The sequence below is a fragment of the Catharus ustulatus genome, chromosome 6, assembly GCF_009819885.2.
Source record: "Catharus ustulatus isolate bCatUst1 chromosome 6, bCatUst1.pri.v2, whole genome shotgun sequence".
Lineage (NCBI taxonomy): Eukaryota > Metazoa > Chordata > Aves > Passeriformes > Turdidae > Catharus > Catharus ustulatus.
The window spans coordinates 2,550,874-2,565,551 of record NC_046226.1 but is presented as its reverse complement, the minus strand read 5'-3'; the positions used below and the strand labels follow the sequence as shown (position 1 = coordinate 2,565,551).

At 54.7% G+C, this 14,678-nt stretch overlaps 2 protein-coding genes across 4 annotated transcripts in view; one reads left to right on the top strand and one right to left on the bottom strand.

Annotated features, from left to right (window-relative positions):
* Nucleotides 1-677: 677 nt before the first annotated feature.
* GPR137C (G protein-coupled receptor 137C) lies at nucleotides 678-13,874 on the bottom strand. Its single transcript, XM_033061920.2, has 7 exons — nucleotides 13,392-13,874; nucleotides 6,804-6,847; nucleotides 5,908-6,136; nucleotides 3,533-3,682; nucleotides 2,938-3,060; nucleotides 2,734-2,849; nucleotides 678-1,669 (listed from the first exon to the last, which is right to left on the bottom strand). Exons 1-7 carry the CDS (start codon nucleotides 13,722-13,724, stop codon nucleotides 1,519-1,521), a joined length of 1,146 nt encoding a protein of 381 aa, XP_032917811.1. The 5' UTR covers nucleotides 13,725-13,874; the 3' UTR covers nucleotides 678-1,518.
* A 149-nt stretch (nucleotides 13,875-14,023) lies between these two features.
* TXNDC16 (thioredoxin domain containing 16) overlaps nucleotides 14,024-14,678 on the top strand; it is a 47,694-nt gene continuing 47,039 nt past the window's right edge. For 2 of the 3 annotated variants that reach the window (XR_004418167.1, XM_033061917.1), the window contains exon 1: nucleotides 14,024-14,104. The gene's annotated coding sequence lies outside the window, so the exon portion shown is untranslated. Of the gene's footprint in view, nucleotides 14,112-14,678 lie in introns of all 3 variants that reach the window. The other variant, XM_033061918.1, reaches the window with a different exon arrangement.

The window sequence follows — 14,678 nt, the reverse complement described above, 5'->3', positions numbered from 1 at the left end:
CCCTTCACCAGCTTCACCATAAGCCAAGCAGGGATTGAGATGGAGCAACCTGTTCCTGCCACAGCCAGGGTGGAGCTCTGGCTCAGGGACTCAATCAAGGGCTGTGCTGAGTTGCCATCTTTGCCTTCTCCAAAAAAGAAGCAGGACTTGCTGCTTTTCTTGGGCCAGCATGAGTGCAGGAGGTGAGCAGGGTGAGCCACACTCAGGGACAGTGGGACAAGTGACACAGAGCTCAGCACAGCCCCAGGGCTGAGGAGAGGATCCCCCAGAGCTGGGGTTTTTCTCTCAGCTCTCACACTGAAAGCAATCCCTGGCCCCCAGTGTCACAGCAGGCCCAGCTCCCTCCCTGCACCAGGGCCTTTATCCAAAGCTGCTCTGCTCATCCCCACAGCTGGCTCTGGGACAAGCCAGGAATAACACCAAGCCTCATCTCCAAAGAGCCCAGGCCAGGTCAAACTTGGCTATTTTGGTTAAGGAAAGACAGAGGGACCTGTCCCAGCACTCCCACCCTGTGCACTCCATCCAGCTCCACAGGGAGGGCAGAGCAAAGAGCCCAAGGATCAGATCCCTGTGGTTTCTGCCCCTTCCCTCTGCAACAGCAACGTTCCACAGGCAGCCACACACCCCTGCACCTCAGTGGGGACCCAGCAGTTCACATTCACTTCAGGTTAAAACTCTTGGTTATCTGCTAAATGCAATTTAATACTGAGGGGGACGAGGGGAGCCCCACTGTGGGCCATGAGGAGGGGGAGCAGGGCTGCTCCAGCACCCAGGGGTGCAGCAGCCCTGGATTCACACACATTCCTGCACACACACTCCAGCCTCTCCCTGCAGGGAAAAGCCAGCCCTGTCCCTCTGCCACGGGCCAGCAGCAACACTGACCTCACCCAGCTGTGAGCCACAGGGCAGCAGCCAGGTGGGAGCAGCAGGCAGAGCAAAACCCCCCCAGCCCCGAGGCCTCACCCAGCCCTGCCAGGTGGGAATATGGCACAGTAAACTCCAGCATCCAGCACCGGGGGCCCTGCCCAGCCAGAGCTCCCCGCTCCCAGGGAGGCAGGATGCAGAGTCCTTCAGGGAACACGTCTTTGCAGGAAGACAGTGCCTCTCCCAGCTCTGGATGTGCAATTAAAAGAGTAACTAGAACAGTCTCAGGCCAAGCACAGCCCGAGCAAAATTCGTTCCTTCCAAGTGTGCAGATAAAAGTGCAAATATGCATTTGATGTTTCTTTTCTAGTGAGGAAGCTCTGGTGCATTTAGCTGCCAACATCTTGAAGACCAGACCAAGGGAAAAAAAAAAAGCTTCCAGAGAGTTCAGCTTCACTTTGCTACATGGTACCTTAAAGTCACAGTTCTCTGACTGAACTGCCTGCAGCCCTGGGCTCAGTCCCGCGCGCCGCTGCGGCAGCTAGTGGAATGTTTGTGTCATGAGTTAGATGCTTCAGGGGGAGAGGAGGAAAAGAGGAAAACCAGGTTACAATCCTATACACGAGTGCCACTCTGGGAAGAGAGGGAGCCTCCTCAGTTCTGTGGGGCAGGGTGGGAGCTGTGGTGGTGGTGGTTGATCTCCGAGCCGCCAGCGGCGCAGAGCAAGGGCGCGCTGTCCGCGGCGCTGCCGCCGTCCGGGCCAGCCAGGGAGCCGTAACAGCCCGAGCACTGAGGGGTGGCCAAGCTGCAGGAGAGACAGAAAAAACACACTGAGGGGTGGCCAAGATGCAGGAGAGACAGAAAAAACACACTGAGGGGTGGGAAAGATGCAGGAGAGACAGAAAAAACACACTGAGGGGTGGGAAAGATGCAGGAGAGACAGAAAAATACACTAAGGGGTGGCCAAGCTGCAGGAGAGACAAAAAAAACACACTGAGGGGTGGCCAAGCTGCAGGGGAGACAGAAAAACACACTGAGGGGTGGGCAAGATGCAGGAGAGACAGAAAAAACACACTGAGGGGTGGCCAAGCTGCAGGAGAGACAGAAAAACACACTGAGGGGTGGCCAAGATGCAGGAGAAACAAAAAAAACCAAAAAACAAAACACCAAACAGGCATGGGATTTTTAGGGATGAATAATTTGGCTCATCCAGATTTCTGCTCCCAGCACTGGTCAGGGTGATGAAGTTTGAAGGTAAAATATCTCCAAGGAACTTGGTTTTGATGAGACAGTGACAAGAAGAGCACCAGGCTCACAGCACTGGTCAAGAGGAGCCAGAACCTCTGAACTGCTCACTACACCCCTGGGTAGCAAGTGAGGGACTTGGAAACGTAAGGGAAGTGTTCCAGGCCAGGCTGGACAGGGTTTGGTGCAGTGGGAGGTGTCCCTGCCCATGGATGATCTTTAAGGTCGCTTCCAGCCCAAACCATTCCATGGTGACAGTGACAGGGTTGCCAGCATGCCCCATGTTTTCCTGAACATTCTCCCCCTCACCAGCACTTCCTGCAGAGCTTTGTCCCAGCTCCCTCCCTCGCCTGCTCTCACTTCCCAGTAGAGAAACCCCTCTGGAGATCATTTCAGAGCCCTCTGCAATGGATCCCAGCCCTCCTGTCTGCAATCAGCACCATCCCCATCCACCTCTCTGCCCAACAGAACCAGCTCCTCGTGAGCTGCACAAGGGAGCAAAAGCTCTGTCAGAGGCTCCTTGCCCAAGCTGCCTCTTCCACCAAAGTTTTTCCTAGGAGCAGAAGCCAGGAGCTCTGTTGCTTCCCCAGAGGGCAGCAGAGCAGCAGCACAAGGCTCCCTTACCCTCCTTCCCTGGCCCCGAGCCGTGACAAGTCATCGTCGCTGTCGTAGCGCCTGGGATTGTCAAAGAAATAGGCCCTGGAGCTGTAGCTGTGGCTGTTGACCATCCCTGCTGGAGTCTGCCAAGGAGAAAGGAGTTAGGCCAGAAGCAAAACATTCCCAAAAAGTCAATCCAGGCACCCTCCCAGCACAGGGGGACAGGCCTACCAGGTTCTGGCTCAGTCTCTGAGCGCGGAAGAACAGCACCACGAACGTGGTTGGCACCAGCTCCCAGAGGAACAGGACCACTCCAAACACCACGTACTCCTCACTGCTCACCTCCACGTGCACCTGTGGGCACAAGGCAGAGGGCTCTGTGTCATGCCAGAGCTCCCAAAATGCAGAGAAACCTTTCCAGAGGCAGGAGTCCCTAAAGCAGCACAGTGACCTTCACCTGGCTGCTCTGCTGCTTTGGGTGAGCTGGTTCTGCTCACAGTGTGCTGCCAGGGCACTGGGAGCTTGCTGCCCACATCAGGGACTCTCCCTCACACACAGCCATGCCTGATTAAGCATTGCTGTTCTGCTCTAGTTGAGTTGTCCCTCCTCTCCCTCACAAGAAGAGTTGGCAGGCTGAAAGGGAAGAGCACAACAGGGAATCCTTCCTGGAGGAGCGGCTGGAGAGAGGAGGATTCTGGTTTGCTGAGAGCAGCTCATGTGGGGGCTCAGCTACTCAGACACCCCCAGAGCCCCCTTTTCACCCTCACAGGATGAGGAGGGACTGCATTTCCCCTCACTGGTTCTGGATTGGGGGTCACACACTCACCTTGTCTGAAAGGTTGTCCCAGCCATAGTTAAAAGGACCAGGAACATTGTCTGGAGATATGGCCACAGCTACCAGGTTATAGCAGGCCCTTGAGGAATACAGGAGGGCCACTACAGATCCCACCAGAATAGCCTGGCACACAGATGTTCCCTAGGACAGGAAGGAATAAAAAGAGTTTGAATACAGAGCTGTGATGTTCTTCCCCGTTCCCTTAAATGCATGAGCAGCTGTGCAGGCAAGAATGACCCAGAACATTTGTATGTTGTTGCTAAAATATTCAGAGCTGGCTAAGAGCTTTCTCATGTGATGAGTTCATTGCAGGAGCCACACAGCCAGAGCTGGGAAGGATCTGAGGCACTGGGGTGTCCCTGGTGTCAGTCAGCTCCAAACTGGGGACCAGGGAGATGCTGTTCCACCCCTGCCTTCCTCTGGCAATCTCCACAAGGCCAACAAGCAGGAAAATCAACTCCTGTTTTACAGCCCAGACTCTGCAGAGGTGCCCACCCAGCCCTTTCATTGCAGCCACTCAGCACCCCAACCCTGCACAGAAGCTCAAATATTTGGTGTGGGCAGAAGGACCCAGAGCTTGAACCCCAGAACTTGAAGGGAGCCCACAGGAAAGTTGGAGAGAGAGGATTTACAATGCCCTGGCTTTTTAATTCCCATTACAAGGGAATGGCTTCAAACACAGGGCAGGGTTAGATGGGATATTGGGAGTCAATCCCTGGCTGTGGAGGAGCTGAGGCCCTGGCACAGGGTGCCCAGAGAAGCTGTGGCAGTTCCTGGATCCTGGAAGTGTCCAAGGCCAGGCTGGATGGGGCTTGGAGCAGCCTGGGACAGTGGAAGGTGTCCCTGCCCTGGCAGGGGGTTAGAACTGGATGGGATTGAAGATCTCTTCCAACTCAAACCATTCAGGAATGCTGGGACAAACCAGGTTTTATTAAATCCATCCATGAATCCTCTGAATGGCTCCAAGTCCCAGTGAGGGGGCAAACACCCCTCAGCACCTGAGCTGCCTTTGTGTTTAAGCAGAGAATCTGCTGGGGAAGATCATCCTGCTGGCCTGCTCCAAATGCCAGCTGCATTTTCCACATTTGGAGCTCAGGACAGTGCCTTCAGCCAGCCAGCAGACAAGTGACAGCCCTGAAGGCCAGCACACATCCTGCTGTCACTGGAAGCTGAGCCTGTGGTGCTCAAGTAAAGGTGCTGAAGCAAATCTCCAGCTCACACTGACTCCTTCCCACAGCTCCAACATTCCCACCTTCAGTGTGGGGGCAGCAGCCTCCAGCCCTGCTGCCTTTGAATTCAGGAGCAGGACAACCTTCTGGGGCATCTGTGTAACATTTCTGCTCATCCCCAGCCTGGTTCTGCAGCCAGCTCCCACACACAACATCAGGGGATGCCCCCAGGGCAGGGGAGGGAGGTAGAGAGCTTTAGCAGACAGCAGGGTGAGCATGCAGGCAGAGCAGAGCATTCCCTGGAGCACTTGTACACAGCCCAGGGGCAGCCTCAGGCTTGTGAGAAGCTCCTGCACTGGGGGAACTGGTGAGTTAATGAGTGTCCAGAGCCAGTCAGAGCAGGAGAGCAGGCCCAGGCCAGCAGGGCTGGGAGCAGCTTCTCTGCTCCTGCCTCTCTGCAGATCTGGATGCAACCTGCAGCCTCTGGACAGCTGTCACAGCAGCCAGGACACCAGAGCCAGCCCACACATCCTGCATTCCAGGAACAAAAAGTCACCAATGCCCTCTGCTGCTTAAGGAGCCAGACATCTTCTACAGAAAGCCTCAGCTCCAACTGGCTGTGCTCAGGTGCTCTGGTTTTTTCTCTAGATGTTTCCAGGAACTCAAGTGGACACTGATTGTAGATTCCTGCCACACTGCTGGTGACTTTTCCACTTAATCTGCTGGAAAAGAGCTGTGTGTGATCAGACCCTCACCTGTCCTGCTTTGGGACAGGACCTACAGCAACTTCTTGTCCCATTCCAAAATGCTCATCTCATCCTACCCAAGCAGAGTCCAGTTAAAGCTGGATTTGTGGGGGATCCCCTTTGTGCAGAGAATCATGAGTAAAACACACAGCAAAAACTCCATCTGCTGCTTTTAGAGAACCCTCTCTTCAAGGCAAACCTGGGATTTTCCATGCCTGAAAAGCAGCAGCAGCTCATAAATCTGTTATGCCAAAGCTGCAGAAAAAGCATTCCCCTAAAACATGCAGGAGACATCACTCCCACAGCAGGAGTGTGCACTTGGGCAAAGGGGGGAACCCGAGAGTTGGAAGGAGAATTTGAGCAAGAACAGCTCAGGTGCCACCAGGCCTGAGTGAGCACACCCAGACCCAGCTGAGCAGCCCCAGTGGGAATTCCCAAGGCATTCACCCACCTTGGACTCGAGGTAGACATTGGCTGAAGACATCTTTCCCAGTTTGCACATGCAGCAGGCCAGGGAGATGGCACAGAGGATGAAGAGGCTGTCGTTGAGCAGAGCCCGGGCCAGGACCGTCCACCTCAGCTGCTTCTCTGGGATCTCATCGTGGATCAGCATTGCACAGGTTAAATTCACAACCAGGAACAGGAGGCTGGTGAGGATGGAGCCCAGGTACAGCAGGACCCTGGAGAGATGGGGAGAAATGGTCAGTGAGACAAGCCCAGGCTGGTTCTGCACCTCCCTCCTGTGTCAGCACAGCCTCCCAGTGCTCAGCTTGCTGGGAAGCTCAGGAATTCCAGCAAATTTCAGGGTTGTACTGGCAGCCCAACAAATTTCAGGGTTGCACTGGCAGCCCAACAAATTTCAGGGTTGCACTGGCAGCCCAAAGCTGCAGAGGATTTGTTGGAGCTGCTCTCAGAACACATGAGCAGCGTAAGCAGTCATGAGTTACAAGACTCATCTTCTGACAGTCAGGTTCTTATCTTGCAGATTTTAAGTGTTGCTCCAGCTCTGCATTAACTCCAGTCAATAAGCCATGAGTCATCACAACCACTGCAACTCCTTTCTTGAGAGCCACTGGAGCTTGCATTTTCCACCTTGGGTTTCCCTGGGAAGCACCTGAGCTGCACAAAGCTGGGGCTCACCCAGTGCCCAAACCTTGTTCTGTAGATCTTTCCTGGGCTGGGACAGCTCAGAGTGACCCTGAGTTCATCCAGGGGAACTGGGATGCTTGAGCTCCCCTGGAACCCCTGAAATTCCCAGTCCTGCTCCTTTCTCAGAGCTTTTGGGGCCTGATCCTCCCATTCCCCTGGGACCAGCTTTGAAGGGAGGCTCAGGACAGCAGTACTCACTTGTACTTGTTGAATTCAGCTGCACATTTCACTTTGAATATGACCTGGAGGAGAGATTTGAACAGGGTTACTTTACATGGTTTATAGTTTCCTTTCAATTTTGTCAAGGGATAAACAGGGAAACCAGAACCCAGCTGGACATCTCCAAGGACTCAGGATTATTTATCAGCTCTGGACCCAAAAGGATGGTTCTTTTTCCTTGTACAAGCCCAGCCCAAACACAGGTTCCCAAAAACCATAAACATATTTAACACCCCATATGTGACAAGCACTTTAACACCACACCTTAAAGACTTCAAGAAAAGAAAGGAGTTTAGCACTTAAAAGCCCTTCAAAAATACATCTCCTTTTCCAAATGTTTTGGGCTATTTTAGGATCTCAACCATGCTGGATTTCCATGGTAGAGAAGTAGGGACAGTTTAGGAAGATGCTCCCAAATCACAGCTCAGATGTAAATTCCTGCTGCAAGGGCACAGGGGTGTCCAGCTCCAGTCCCAGACCCCACCAGGAAGGATCCCAGAGCTCCCACTCAGCCACAGGCAAAGCTCAATGTCCTGATTCAAGACTCTGAAGGAATCTGGAGAGGCACAGACACATCCAGAGTGATCCCACTGCCCAGCTGTGGAGGCTCAGTCTCTCTTCTCCCCCAAGGAACCTTCCCTGTGAGCACTGAAGGATCACCCAACTCCTCCCAGGCATCCTCAGGCAGCTTTTATCCTGGTGGGATTCCTTGGCTCCTGCTTCCAAGGCACAAATGGCACATGAGCTTCAGGAATGAGGCTGCTGCCAACGGGATTTCCAGAGCCATTCCAGGATCTGAGGCTTGTCTGAGCCACTGCAGTGCTTCCAAGCATTTCAAAGGACTTTGGACAGCTTCAGTGATTCCCTTCCAAGAGCCACTTCCACTGCCTGGCTCCTCTTGCTGAGGCTGAGGGAGGATGAGCTCAGTTCAGAGTTCTTCAGCAGCCTCAGGAATGTTCTCTGTCTCCTTGTCCTGGCCCACAGAACTGCAGGAGTGTGGCACAATCCACCCTGAGCCCTAAAACTCATCTCAGTTACAGGAAACTGGGTCTTGGAAGGGCCATGTGGTGACTCCAGAAGAGAAATATCCCTGAATTGTCTCTTGTTTGCCTGTGGGTGACATTCAGGCACTTTGGGAGTGTCACTGAATCACTGAGGCTGGAAAAGCCCTCTAAGGTCAGCAAGTCCAACCCAGCACCACATTCAGCACTGAACCATGTCCTGAGTGTTTTGAACACTCCAGGGATGCAGACTCCACCACTGTTCCAACACCTCACCATCCTCCCAGTGAAGAATTTTTTCCTAACATCCAGTTAGGATCTAAATATTCCCTGGCACAACTTGAGGCAGTTTCCTCTTGTCTTTTCAAAACAGGCATCAACATCCAGCTGAGAAACTCCTGGTTCAGCACCCAAAATCCACTGAGGAATCTGCACTCCTGCTCCAACCTCAGCCTCTGAACAGCTCTGGTTTGTATTCCAGCTGGGGATGTGTTTTCAGCTGAGAACAGCCCCTCAGCTGAGCAGGGAAGTGCCCCTGGCTCACAGAAGATGCTGTTTTGGGCAGGACACTCTTCCCAAACCCTCCCCTGCAGCCTCAGGGATTAAGGCACACAAAGCTGAGTCAGGGTTAAGAGTGCAACAGCAATTTGAGCCTCATGCTTGGCTCAGTGCCAGGGAAAGCAAAGGGAGACCACAGCTCCAGCCTCACACTTTTATTAGCCCCTGGATAGTTACTGCTCTAACTTCAGGAAGGGAACAGACACCACTGCCTTGTGGTGCTGGTTATTAAGGCTGATAAGTTATCTGAAGGTTGCTTTTCCTTCCCAGGGACTGGGTCAGGAGGTGGCACCAGCAGAGTGCACAGGGTGTCTCTGGGTTCTTATCCTTGAGATGAGCTGTGAGCCTCCTGCAAGAGCCCAAGGACAGCTCAGGCTGAGGGTTCTGCTGTGAAAAATCCAGCACAGAGAGCCCAGGAGCAATCCTGTTCTTCAGAAAAACAGGAAAAACAGATCCCTGTGCTTCAGCAGGTGCATTAGGTCAAGCTGAGAGCAACAATCCTTCAAACTGAACAGTTCCTTCAAATCTGAGCTGAGCCCAGCTCCAGAAGCCAAGCATGAAAACAGAGAACAGAGGTCTCAGCAGGACTGGGAGCATTTATCCAGAACAAATCTCTGACAGCACTTTGGAACACTCAGGTGCCTCTCCAGAGCCATGGATCCCTTGAGCACTCCCCTGAAATGAGTACAGACCCCAAAGCTCTCTGTGATGCTTTTGGGTTTGTGCTGAGTGCATTTATCCCACAGAAGTGATTTCCTTGCTCACATCACACCCCCAGAGTCCCTAAGGGTGTGTCCCACAGACACTCACCCTCAGGAGGTGTCACAGTGCTAAGGGAAGATCTGTGACACATCCCAGATCCCACAGATGAATCCAAGGACCACTCCCAGTACCTGCACAAAGCAGGATCTTCACCCTAACAGTGGGAGACTTAATCTGACCAAAACCAAGCTGTTCTCAGCAGATCTGAAAGATCCAGGAACTTGTTGTCCACTGGAATCAATTCTTTTTTTTTTTGCTTCATAAAGACACCATGAATTTGGGCTCTGCAGGTACAAACACAACCATGCCCTGTCCCCCTCAGATCAGACAGATCCCTCCCCTCACCACAGGAGATAACACATCCATGAGGATCTCCCACCATCCTCACATTAACACCAAGATCACTCCATGCCCTCATGAGCACAGTTTTGCATGTTCCCTGCTTTCCTAGAATAGCTGGTCCCCAGCAGGGCCACCTGTTCATGTGGGAAACATGGGAATCATCAGCTATGGGATGGAGCAGTCTGGAGTTTCAGTGATCCCTCACCAGCTGTCCCTCTGAGGCACAGGGCACTGCCAGGTGTCTGCTGCACAGGGAAGGTGAAAAGGGAAATGAAAATGGAGATTTTTCCAGTTTTCCAGCTGAGAAGGCAGGAAGATTCAGGAGTGTAAACATCTCCCTGGCTGGATGCTCCCTCCATGCCTGTCTGCAGGGCAATTAGAGCAGGAAGGGATGAAAGGGGCTGATGTCATCTCCTCAGATGGAGCACTTCCAGAATCCCAGGATGGCCACACCATCAGCCCCACCAGGGCAGCATTCCTCACTCTCCAGGACAAGCAGAGGTGCCAAGGGCTCAAGAAGGTCTTGAAGATCAAGGTTGTTGTGGTTGAATTTCACAGAATCATTTGGGTTGGAGAAGATCTCCAAGGTCACCAGGTCCAAGCTCAATTCCCACCTTGCCACAAGCCCAGAGCACTGAGTGCCACCTGCAGGGATGGGGACTCCAAACCTCCCTGGGCAGCTGCTGCCAATACCTGACAACCCTTTCTGTGGAGAAATTTTCCCTAATATCCAATTTAAACCTCCCCTGGCACAGCTTGAGGCCATTTCCTCCTGTCCTTGTTCCCTGGGAGCAGAGCCTGATCCTCCCCAGCTGCCCCCCACTTTCAGGGAGTTGTGCAGAGCTCAAAGGTTCCTCCTGAGCCTCCTTTTCTCCAGGTCAGGCAAAGGTTGGATATCAGAGCTACTGAGGCAAGATTGGGAGTGGATCTGAGGAATTCTGACCTGATGGACTGTGAGCTCCACATTCTCAGGAAAGGACTCCTGGTACAAGCTGAAGGAGAAAGGAAGAGATGCTCCCAAGCTAAAGGGATGTTCCAGGTGGAAAAAGTATCCCAAGGGAGCCTACAAGAGAGCTGGAGAGGAATGAAAGGATACAGGGAATGGCTTCCATTGCCAGGATGGGATATTGGGAAGGAATTCCTGGCTGTGAGGGTGGGCAGGCCCTGGCACAAGGTGCCCAGAGGAGCTGTCCCTGGATCCCTGGAAGTGTCCAAGGCCAGGCTGCAGCAAGCTGGGACAGTGGAAGGCATCCCTGCCCATGACAGGGGGTGGAATAGGAGAAGTTTAAGGTCCCTTCCAACTCAAACCATTCTGGGACTCTATTAAAAATAAATTAATTCAGTTCTCTTCATCCCCTCAGCAATCTCAGGGGCCAAGATGGGATAGGAAGAGCACAGAGGGAACACCAGGCAGTTTACAAATTTCAATTTCAGCCCCAAAACAGCCTGGAGTGTTAAGCAACACCAGTTCTCCAGAGGTATTTGTTTCCTGGAGCTTCTTCCTCACCACCATTCCATCCTCAGCCTCTACACAGCCTGAGGAGCTCTGTAAACCAAGCAAGATCAGCTCAAATAACAGCACAGGCCATTTTCCTCCCCAGAAGCCATTTCTCCAGCATCTCCACAAAGGAGGCTCTGTGCACAGGGACAATGAGCCAGGCCCTCAGCACAGCAGCCTGTGCTTTCATCCCAGGACATCTCAGAGCAGGATGCAGCAGAAGCTCAGTGTCCTTCCACAGGCTGCTGCCAAGTGGGGCTTAAAAACTGGGGATGGAGGGACAAATTCTGCTGGAGTCACACCAGTGTCTAGATCACAGAAATGCTCCAGAGGTTTTCAATTTTTTTCCTCCAAACCTCTGGAGTTCACCACTGAGATGTCCCAAAAACCCCCCAGAGGGATGGACACCCCTCCTGGTGTTCCAGGCAATGTCAGGCCCTTCCCTGGAGCTGAGCAAGCAGACCCATTTTCATAAGTCACTTTATCCTTCCCCACTCCAGATTCAGAGCTCTTATTTCCTCAGACAGGATTTCCCTTGGCTCTAGGTCTTCAAGGAGAAAGAAGTGGGATATATGCAGAGTTCACTGACAAACAGACACCGTGGGAGGAGGAGAAGCCTGGGAATCTATTTGGATTTACTTTAAGAGGACCTTTAAACAAGCCTGCAGAGAGGCAAATCTGCTGTCAAATCCAGTGACCTAGAGGAAAACAGCAATCCAGCCACTCTGTGGAGCAGAGCACAGAATCCCTGCCTTTCAAGGGACACAAACCCCTCCTGGCTGGAGCAACTGGGAGGTCAGGCTGCCTTGAGCAGACAAGATGGATTTGTGCTCTCTATGCACCATTTGTTATTCCACTGCCACCCCTCCAACAGCTTTTGCAACAGGCAGCTCACCCCCAAAACCTCCAGGTGTTTTTTTTTGGGGGGGAAAAAAGAACCAAAACAGAGGAACAACCCCACTGCTCCAAGGATCATGTGAGCCTGTCCTGGGGAAAATGAAATCATAACTCCCGTGGGTGACACATCAGAGTGATTTTGCTGTGTGCTAGCGATTCCTTTGTGAGGCTGGGGAACAGCTGAGAGCTGCAGAGCAAAGAATCCCAACAACAACAACAAAGCTGGAAGGAAAAAGTGGTGACTTGGTTCAGAAATAGGCAGCGAACCGCGAGGCAGGCGAGCAGAGGGCTGCTCACGAGAAACTGGAGCAGAAACAAAATATTCAGGAGGAGGATGGGGAGGGGAGAACCAGGGCTTTAGGAGATAAAGGCAAGTGGAAGGACTAAGGAAAGGAGGCTGAAAAACCACGGCACGAGTGATGGGAAACCCAGAAAAGCAGGGACACAGCTCGGTGACAATAACAAGCGGCTCCGCACTGTCCCAGCAGCGATGGGGGTGCCGAGAAGGAGCCCCCCGGGTTGTTTTGTGAGGGATCTCGGGGTTTTTTTTTTGTCTGACAAGCTGCAGAACAACAAGCCCGGCTCGCAGCGGAGCGATGGAGGGAAGGAGGGAGCGCAGCAACAATAGCAGAAGAGGCTCTGGCTGGTGACGTAATGGTTGGCATCACTCCAGGCCAGAGCAGCCCCTGCTGCTGCCACTTTCTGCTCCTCTTCGGGGAAGGCGAATCAATTAAAAAAAGATGCAAAACAATCCCTCAAGTGACAAACACCCCGCCGTGGGGCTGGGTTGCAAAGAGGAAAACCCCACCTGGGAGCACCGTGCATCCCCCAAATCCCAAATTCAGGGCATGTGCCTGTCCCCACCCCCCAGGCTGGGGTCTGCAGTCAGGGCACAGCCCTGCACCCCAAACCTGTGATGCTGGGATTTCGGGCACACTTTTAGCTCACACCATCCCCCCCTCCAAAACCCACCCCGCCCCCCAAGTTGGATTCAGGGCACAATCCCTGTGTTTCTCCTGGATTCAGAGCACAATCCCTGTGTTCCTCCTGGATTCAGAGCACAATCCCTGTGTTTCTCTTGGATTCAGGGCACAATCCCTGTGTTTCTCCCGGATTCAGAGCACAATCCCTGTGCTTCTCCCCAGGCTTGGAGTCAGGGCACAATCCCTGTGCTGCTCCTGGAGTCAGGGCACAATCCCTGTGCTTCTCTTGGATCCAGGGCACAACCCCTGCATCCCCCCAGCCTATCCCAAGTCTGCAGCCAGGGCTGGATTCAGGGCACCATCCCCGTGCCTCCTTCCAAGGAGGGATTCAGGGCACAGCCCCGCATCCCCCAGGCTGTCCCAAAGCCGCCACCGAGGGCACAGCCCCGGGATCCCCTCCCACCCTCACAGCCCCATCCAGGGCAATCCAAGTTTGCAGAGGAGCTTCCAGCCCCGGTGTCCCGCAGGGTGGAGGTTTGGGAAAGGGAACTGTGGAGGGGTTTTGCCCCAAAAGGGCAAAACTTACCTCAGCGAAATAGAGGTTGAGGAGGCAGAGGCTGGAGAAGAGGAGGCAGCCGGGCAGGCAGTACAGGAGCCAGTGGGCGAAGGGCTGCTGGAGGCGGAGGGCCTGCAGGGAATTCTGCAGGTAGAAGGAGAACAGGGTGGTCCTGAGGGCTGCCCAGAGCAGGCAGAGGAAGAGGCAGAGCGTGTGGTAACTCAGCCGCCGCTCGCGGTAGTAGAGCAGCAGCCAGAGCTGCAGGTAGGCGAAGAGGAAGAGCGCGGCGTAGAGCGCCGTGTGGAGCACGGTGAGCCCCAGCTCCACGGCGTAGGGCACGGCCGCCCCCTCAGCGAGGGCCATGGGGCAGCGGGAGGCACCGACCCCCTCCCTGCCTTCCCTCAGCCCCGGCTGGACACCCCCATGCAACAAAGGGGAGCCCCCCCTCCTTTTCCCCTTCTTCTTCTTCTCCTCCTCCTCCCGCCCGCCCGGCTGCACCGCCCGCCGCCAAACAACTCCGTGCCGGGGCCAGCCGGCTGAGCCCGCTGATTTGAGGGGCGGCGGCGCGCGCTCCCCATTGGCCGCCCGCCGGCCACGCCCCTCGCCGCGCCCACCCGCCACGCCCATTGGCCGGCGCCGCCTGTCAATCACCCGAGCGACGCCCCCGCCGCGCCGCCGCTTTGCTTCTTGGGTTGGCGCCGCCGCCCGCCCGCCATCCCTCCTTCGCTGAGAGGCGGCGAGGGGTGAGAGAGAGGGGCGGTGAGGGGGAGAGAGGGGCGGTGAGGGGGAGAGAGGGGTGGGAAGGGGGAGAGAGAGGAGCAGGGAGTGAAGGCGTGAGAGGGGAGCGCTGAGGGAGGAGGAGCCGGGGAGATCTGGGCATCCCTGAAGGCAGAGTCGGGGTGAGGGAGCATCCCCGCTGCGGGCTGGGGCTGTGAGGGTGTCCGGGTGTCGCTGACAGACCCCGCTGGGGCTGTGGGGCTGTGAGGGTGTCTGGGTGTCGCTCCCGACCCTGTGGGGATGTGGGGATGTCCGAGTGTTGCTTGTGCACCCTGTGGGGGTGAGGGTGTCCGGGTGTTGCTGACAGACCCCGCTGGGGCTGTGAGGGTGTCCGGGTGTCGCTCCCGGCCCCTGTGGGGATGGCCCAGTGTCGCTCCCGGACCCTGTGGGGATGTGAGGATGTCCAAGTGTCGCTCCCGGAGCCTGTGGGGATGTGAGGATGTCCAAGTGTCGCTCCCGGAGCCTGTGGGGATGTGAGGATGTCCAAGTGTCGCTCCCGGAGCCTGTGGGGATGTGAGGATGTCCGAGTGTCGCTCCCGG

Excerpts from the sequence above, each read along its gene's own strand:
- GPR137C (XM_033061920.2), bottom strand. The coding sequence starts at position 13,724 with ATGGCCCTCGCTGAGGGGGCGGCCGTGCCCTACGCCGTGGAGCTGGGG. Across the intron at positions 2,850-2,937 it reads AGAGACTGAGCCAGAACCTG|ACTCCAGCAGGGATGGTCAA; the intron begins GTAGGCCTGTCC and ends TCTCCTTGGCAG. Across the intron at positions 1,670-2,733 it reads CTCGGGGCCAGGGAAGGAGG|CTTGGCCACCCCTCAGTGCT; the intron begins GTAAGGGAGCCT and ends TCTCTCCTGCAG.